General features: G+C 54.1%; 1 protein-coding gene across 3 annotated transcripts; it reads right to left on the bottom strand.

Moving 5' to 3' along the window:
- On the bottom strand, nucleotides 1–6,820 carry mllt1a (MLLT1 super elongation complex subunit a). Of its 3 annotated transcripts, none has more exons than XM_084692842.1 (12): nucleotides 6,710–6,820; nucleotides 4,358–4,538; nucleotides 4,154–4,236; nucleotides 3,056–3,199; nucleotides 2,708–2,836; nucleotides 1,871–2,527; nucleotides 1,648–1,738; nucleotides 1,261–1,372; nucleotides 879–978; nucleotides 632–706; nucleotides 311–382; nucleotides 1–151 (listed from the first exon to the last, which is right to left on the bottom strand). In XM_084692842.1, exons 1-12 carry the CDS (start codon nucleotides 6,719–6,721, stop codon nucleotides 23–25), a joined length of 1,785 nt encoding a protein of 594 aa, XP_084548968.1. In that variant the 5' UTR covers nucleotides 6,722–6,820; the 3' UTR covers nucleotides 1–22. The 3 variants fall into 3 exon arrangements, with proteins under 3 accessions (XP_084548968.1, XP_084548970.1, XP_084548969.1); XM_084692844.1 differs by having other exon boundaries at nucleotides 641–706; XM_084692843.1 differs by having other exon boundaries at nucleotides 1,871–2,524.
- Nucleotides 6,821–7,462: the final 642 nt, after the last annotated feature.

Below are 7,462 nucleotides of genomic sequence, written 5' to 3'. Positions count from 1 at the left end.
GCAGCCCGGCGCCGCCCAGCCGTCACGTGGCCGTGGCCTCCAGGTAGCTCTGTAGTTTGCGAACGGTCGACTCGTCCAGGGAGAACAGGTCGAAGTCGAAGGTGGTGTTGGTGACGTTGAAGTGGCCCGTCTCCTCGATCAGGTTGACGATCTGATTGGATGAAGGGGGGGGGGGGGGGGGTGAAGGGGGGGCCGAGGGGTTACTAGCGCTTTGTCAAAAGAGCTTTAGCCCCCAGGGCGACCTGCGCTACATCTCCGTAAGTGCACACCACACACACACACACACGCGCACACACAAATGCACACCCACCTGCTGCAGTACGTTGCGCTCTCTCAAAGCCATCAGCCTGCGATGGAGGTCCACCAGCTCCTCTGTGTAGGCCTGGAGAGGGAGAGAGACAGAGAGGGAGAGAGACAGAGAGGGAGAGAGACAGAGAGAGAGAGAGACAGAGCGGTACAGAGACAGAGAGGGACAGAGACAGAGAGAGAGAGAGAGAGAGAGGGGGAGAGAGAGAGAGAGACAGAGACAAACACAGAGAGAGAGAGTGTTAGTAGAGAACCTGGTAGAGAGCACACGCTGAGGTGTTGGGTCATGGTGTGTGAGATGCGAAGAAAAGAAGCTTTGATTTACCCTTCCTACCTTGTCGTATCCCTTCTTCAACACCTTCTCCGGACGACAGATGTCAGGACTCTTTCTGCCCGACACCTGCAGGGAACGGACAGATGAGTGGAGGGAAAGAGGGAGGAGGAGGAAAGAAAGGTCAGACAGGAAGTGCAGTCATGTTTGCTCATTCGGCTCTGGAGTCGCCGTCGACAATTAACTGGAGCTGGCCAAAGTCTGCGACGGACAGGTGGAGCGTCCAATCGGGGAGCCTCACCTTGTTATTGGAGGAGCTGTGTTTGGGCGGGGGGGGGGCGGGGTCTCGACTGGGACGGTGAGAGCCGTCGCTGCTGTCGCTCTCGCTGTCCAAGCTGAGCCTGACCAGGGAGGGGAGCGGTTACTCTCTCAGACACACCACACTGGGGATTTTCAACATCCATTTGAGTTGCCGTGGGTGAGTGTGTAACCTCAACAATCATATACAAGTTTCACGTGTACGTGTGTGTGTCTGTGTGCATTTTCAATAACTAAATATCTAAAAAGGTTTCTTTTCGAAGTTTCTATCACAGTTTCGATCCTCTGAGGTTTCAGAGCAGACCGAACACGAGAGAATCGACAGTGACATCATCAGCCGCTGCTGAGCTCACGCTCTCTCTCACCGAGAGTCGCGATTGGCCGGGTTGGTTTTGACGGGCGTGCCGTCCTCCGAGCTGCTGTCGTCGTCGTCGGACTCCTCCGACTGCAGGTCCTCCACCATGGACCTGAGGGGCCCTGGGGGAGGGGAGAGGGGGAGAGAGAGAGAGACAGAGAGACAGAGAGAGAGAGAGGGGGAGGAGAGAGAGAGAGAGAGAGAGGGGGGGGAGAGAGAGAGAGAGGGGAGGGAGAGAGAGAGGGGGAGGAGAGAGAGGGAGGGAGGAGGGGAGAGAGGGAGGAGGGGAAAGGGGGAGGAGGGGAGAGAGGGAGGGGGAGGAGGGGAGAGGGTCATCATGTGTGAAGCCCTGGAACACAGCAGCATCCAGACACAGGGCCTGGTGGGCGGGGCCTACCTTGGCCTTGCTTTTGGCCCGGCTCAAAGTCCGAGTCCGAGCTGGAGTCCGAGCTGGAGCTGGAGTTAGAGGGACTGGAGGGGGCCGACTGCTGCAGGAGCGAGAGAGAGACACCGAGAAAGAACAAGAGAAAGAGAGAGAGGGAGAAACACAGTTCAGCGGTGTGTCATTGCTTGGCTCCGCCCAGGGGAGAGGCCCAGTGAGGCCAGCGTCTCGTCCTCACCTCTGATTTAGACGAGGCTTCGTCCTCCGAGTTCGACTCGTCAGACTCAGGCGGCTTCTTGGGCTCCTTGGGCTCCTGGGAGTCGGCCTTGTTCTTGGGCCAGCGGCCCTTCTCCTTGGGGGGCTTCTTCTCCGAATAGGGGGCAGCAGCCACCGACGAGGAGGAGACCCGGGGGGGGGCCCCCTTGGGCCCCTCGGAGCTGCCCTTCTTGGGCTTCTTGGTGCTGGGCTTGGGGGACTCCACCGTGGAGGGCCGCTTGCCGGGGGCTTTGGACTCCGGCGGGGGGGGGCCCCCTCCTCCGCCGCCCCCGCCGCCCCCCCCGCCCTTGGGGGACATGCCCTCCTTCAGGGTGAGCTTGGGCTCCTTGAAGGCGGCCTTGGGCCCGACCTTGCCCTCTTCCTTGACCTTGAGCTCGGCGGGCTTCTTGGAGGAGGAGGAGGACGACGACGAAGAGGAGGGCTCTCGGGCGCTCTTGCTGCTGCCGCCGCTTCCTCCGCCGCCGCCGCCGCCTCCTCCCCCGCCGTCGCGGTCGCTGTCGCCCTTGGACGTGGCCTTGCTCTCGGAGTCCTTGCGAGGCCTCTCCCGGTGCTCCTTGGTCAGCTTGTGGGGCTTGGGGGCCTTACTGCTGCCCCCGCTGCCCTCCTTACTGGGCTCCTGCTGGGGGGAGAGACACACCTGCTGCTTTTTTACTGGGTCTTTGTCATTCTACCCATGTATCTACAGTCTTGTATTTATGTTGTTGAGGAAAAACTGTAAATGAACTCTATGGGAATCGTCATGTTGCGAATGGGGTGGATAAGAGGTGTAGACGAGAGACAGGGAGCGGACTGGTCTAACCTTGGATCCATGGGAGGAGGTCTTGATCTTCTTGGGGTCGGAGAAGGCGGAGAGGGGGATTGTGGGGAGGATGGGGTAGTCTGGGCTGGGCCTGGAGATGGCTTCCGCCCCCTCTGGGACCACCATCACCTAGAGAGGAACGCGGGGGGGGGGGGGGGGGGGGGGTACGACAGAATGTCAACAAACAGAAAGAACTAACTTCAGAGAGAGGGAGAGAAAGGGAGACACGAAAATAGACTTGCAAAAACAGACGATGCAAAACCAGCAGACGGCTAATCCTTTCCCATAACCAAACTCTCAGCGCCCCCTCCTTCCTCCCCATCCTCGACCCCCGTTCCAAACTCTCACCCCTCCAGCCTTGACCAGCTTCCTCCTGAACTCTCGGGTGGGGTTGTTGAAGGTGAGCTTCTCGCAGCGCAGGTGGTTGACCGGCGGGTTGCCCTCCAGGTTCAGGAAGAGGTCGTAGTTGAAGCAGACCTTCTTTGGCTCCTCCTGGAAAGGGTTTCACAAGCTCCGTGAGCCGTCTACTGGTATCAGCCTATCAGATAACAGTACTGCCTCTACCCACTGCCTAGTCAATAACCAGCATACCTGGAGGATGTGTACACACACACACAGACACACCTTTCACAGACACACACACACGCACACACAAATAAGCACAAAAAATTCCATACTGGGGGAAAAGGCTTCCACACACACACGCACACGCACGCACGCGAGCGAGCGCGCGAAAGCCACGGCTATGTGGTGAACAGATAGAAAACGTGTCTCCTCTCCTTCCGTAACTCCACAGTGAGGCCGGGGGGTCGGAAGGTCAAAGCACAAATAGAACATCAATTTGATGTCCTTTTAACTGTCCAACAGGGGATTAGGAGCCTGAAGCAGAGCCTGTGCCTCCTGCTCCAGGGAGACGCTCCACACCTGCACACCCATAAAGGGAAGATGGAAATAAGAAATATGCTGGGATCTCCCCCCCCCTTCCTTCTTGCCTGGAACCTTGCCCTGGTTATTAAAGCTCTCATCTCAGGTGTCTCATGCGGCGGCATGGTACAGGGCTGATCCCAGAGAGGGGGGGGAGGCCCTCCCCCCGCCAGAGCCCCCCGGCAACAGCCCCCCACACCACCGGCAAACAGCCCCCGTCGAAAAACTCCCGCTCGCGGCAGCCGTCTCTCTTTCCTGGCTCGCCGCGCGGAGTAAACAACCAGGCTGAGGCAGTGCGGGTATCAACTCTCTCCAGGGAAGGAGGGCCATGTGACCCTGCCCCATGTCCTGAGGGAGCCACGGCTCCTTGAGGGGGCAGGGCTCGTCTGACGAAGAAGCTGTTCCGCAACACTTACCTCCTTCTTAAAAGTACACCTCGACGGCAGAGCCTTCGCCAGCCCCCCCCCACGAGCCACTGAAGCGAGTGTTGAAACGGGACAGCACAACATGAGGAGAGGTTACCTTGTTCTTGAAGTAGACCTCGATAGGCATGAGGAACCCGGCGTAGCCCGACTCCTCGACTTTGTAAGGGGGCTCCTTGCACACTGCACAGAGAACACACACACAGACGGCCATCAGTACAGCGACAGGCGGGAGGGACGCCGCGACAACGGGGGGGGGGGGGGCACTGTGCTCAAAAGCGGTCTTCCGCCGCAGAGCGCTCACCTCTCTTGGGTTTGGGGAAGCTTTCGTGGAGCCTGAAGACCACCTTCTCCACGAAGTGCTGGATGTCTCCCGTCTCGGGCCCCCGGACGAACACCATCCAGTCGTGGGTGAACCCCTCCGAGGTTACCTTCTTCCTGAGGAGGGCTCGGTGTCCCAGCTCCAGCTTCACCTGCACGGTGCACTACAGCCGCACACAGGGGGTAACCTTTGGTTACTGGGTAATACTGTCCACAGCAACGACTAAACACTCAATATGTGTGTTAAATAACCCCCCCTGGCCACCGGCTACACACCTGACTGAACCAGGACTACCACACATACACCAAACCTGCACAACAGGACAGAGGTCATACTAAAATGGGGACGACTCCTTGGTAAACACCGGGGTTGGTAGAGGGACGGACGGACGTGCACAGAACGCACTTTATGCCCGGGAACGAAGAATGCAGAGATTTGGCTCCTACTCTGTGCTGCCCATGAGCTGGAACTGGGCGGGGGGGATTAGGAGACAGGATTGAGATGAGCTGGTCTGACACTCTAAGGCCCCCCCTCTCTCTCTCTCTCTCCCCCCCCCCTCTCTCTCTCTCTCAAAAACAGACAGAGAGGCCCCCTCCTCTTCCTGGCGTCTTGCCCGGTCATTCTGTGGCGGCAATGCCCTTTAACTCCAGGCCCTACCACACCCTCAGCCAGCCTGCAGCCCCCCCCCCCCAGCCTCCACCCCCCAAAACCCGCCAAGCAGCCACCCAGAACCCTCTAACACTGCCTCCAGAGCACAAGCAGCCCTACTCCATAGAACCCACACACTACTCTCTAGAACCCTCACACTACTCTATAGAACCCAGACAACACTACCCCAAATAACTACTCATTGCACAGACACAACACCATAACCAACATACCACCATTCTCGGATTTGATATTACTGATATCATTACGTTTACTTTCCAGTAACAATAAGGCACATCAATAAAAAAAAAGACAGAAGCCGTTGCAGTTTTGTTCATCCCTTGGCAGATGTCCCACCTTTAAGAAACACGGCACCACCATGCGCCATGGGAATAGTCTAACAACCATCATGACCAAACTAATCCCCACAAAGGGGGGCAAAATCAACTGAAACTCTCCTTTGAAGACAGACACTAAAGAAGAGACAAAATGTTGGCCAACTACACCCCCACAGTCGACACTGGAGGTCTGTTCCTCAAAGTAGACCAGTCACAAAGTCGCACTCACTTCACAGGACATGGTTTGATATTGGGAGTATAAATCAGGAAATGATAACATGTCCATCTCATGTAACAGTGAACCATAATGCCATATTAGTACGAAAGCAATGAAGTTCTACGGTCGGCATTTTCTGCTGTAATAGTGGGCAGCTTTCTACCAACGTTCTCCCAGTCCAATGACAGATTCTCAACAATATTTCCGAATGAATGCCGCCCGTACAAAGCTTACCAAAATGTCAAGTAGTGCAGGCCTATGTTTATCAGATAAGAAGAGCATTTGCGAGTAGCTTGTCATGAGTTGACCTTTTCTTCATGGTTAACATGCGTGTGACGGAATGAGTCTTCTTTCTTGAAGTCGGGGTGGAAATTCCACTGTTCATCACACGTGATAAGTTGTGAGCTCATTTGACAATTCGATTATCAATTCCGAACAGTTTAACGCGGCTTTTGTCAAAGTTGCAAACATACGATTTGGAAACTAAGACACTATTTAATCTCTAGCTACAAGTTGGACTTGTTTCCAATTATTATCATCATGAGTGCTGAACAGGCGGTGGTTTAAAATGTCATTTGATATTGATTCAACCCCTCGATCCCAATTACTCGCCTTTAAGGTACACACCCCTCCTCCCTCCACCCCAAACCTGAAGAAGGCAATCCTTTCCACCGGCGCCTTAGCCGCTTCGGCTAAGTTGCTAGCCAGCTAGCAAGCGAAGGGCCGAGATCCTTAAACCCATGCATGTAGCGAGTGTTAAAAATGGTTGTAACCAGGTTACGATATGCAGTGCTAGTGCCTTTCAACATGGCTACAGGGCCAAAAAATAGCACCAGGTGAAAATCCCTTTGTGTGCCCGACAGTGTGGCTAACCAGTTAGCTGTGCACTGCTGAATGAGGCTAGCTAGGTTAGCCAGCTCGCTATATCTGAATACCGATGTACTGTGCCTATGCCTGTGCGTGTGTGTGGCTGCTAGCGAGCAGCACAGCTCCGTGAGCCAACCAACTATGAGTTCGATTAGCAGGATTTTTTCACGAGCACAGGGCATTCATTCCTGTCCCGGGCGCAGCCCTCGAGCATTTTTCGGAGGAACGTTTATAAAGCGCAGGGGGACACAAAAGTCACATTACCTGATTCTCCATGATTCTCTGGCTTCAGTGATTGTTCTATTTATTTACAGCAGCGTTTCGCGAGGTTGTTCCCAGCTCTTCATTGTGTGTCAACTTCAGCCTATAACCGGAAGCCAGACGGTACCCCTCCCCTTCCAGACGGCTGCTGGCATGCGACCAAAACAGAAAGCTTTCTCATCCAATCAGGTGGTCTGAAGTTTAAGCTGCTCGTATCTAACCAACCAGAACTATTTAGAGGTGGGACTTCTCACGGGCATCAAATACAATTCAAGAGCTCTGCAGCGTCTTGATAAAACAATACAGGTTGAAAAAAACACTCGCGTAAGACAAAATACAAACGTAAAGACAATTAATTCGATCCAATGATTTCACATTTCCAATATTCTTATCTTATTCCTATTCTACTTATTTTTACGAATTTATTAAGGTTCTATGTTTTTAAATTTAACTAGTTCATGTAACAACTGTGCAGCCGACTTTCTATCCTTCATAGGCCTAATCAAAACTTCCCAAAACATTTTAGGATATTTACAGATACAATCCAGTGGGGTTTTAACGTTATTTATAGACATGACAAACACTCGACAAAATCAATCACAGTTCTACCATAAATGCGGTACTTTTGTCTTGAGCTACTTCTCTTTTTAAGACAATACACATTTTATAACAGTCATACACAATCTGCTTAGTCCGCTGCCTCGAGTGGGACAGGACACTGGTTCAATTCCAACCACATCATCTGAATAGAGCAGC

The sequence above is a fragment of the Hypomesus nipponensis genome, chromosome 26 (assembly GCF_054491055.1).
Source record: "Hypomesus nipponensis isolate SF chromosome 26, ASM5449105v1, whole genome shotgun sequence".
NCBI classification, from domain to species: Eukaryota; Metazoa; Chordata; class Actinopteri; order Osmeriformes; family Osmeridae; genus Hypomesus; species Hypomesus nipponensis.
This window is presented reverse-complemented; position numbering and strand designations above follow the sequence as displayed.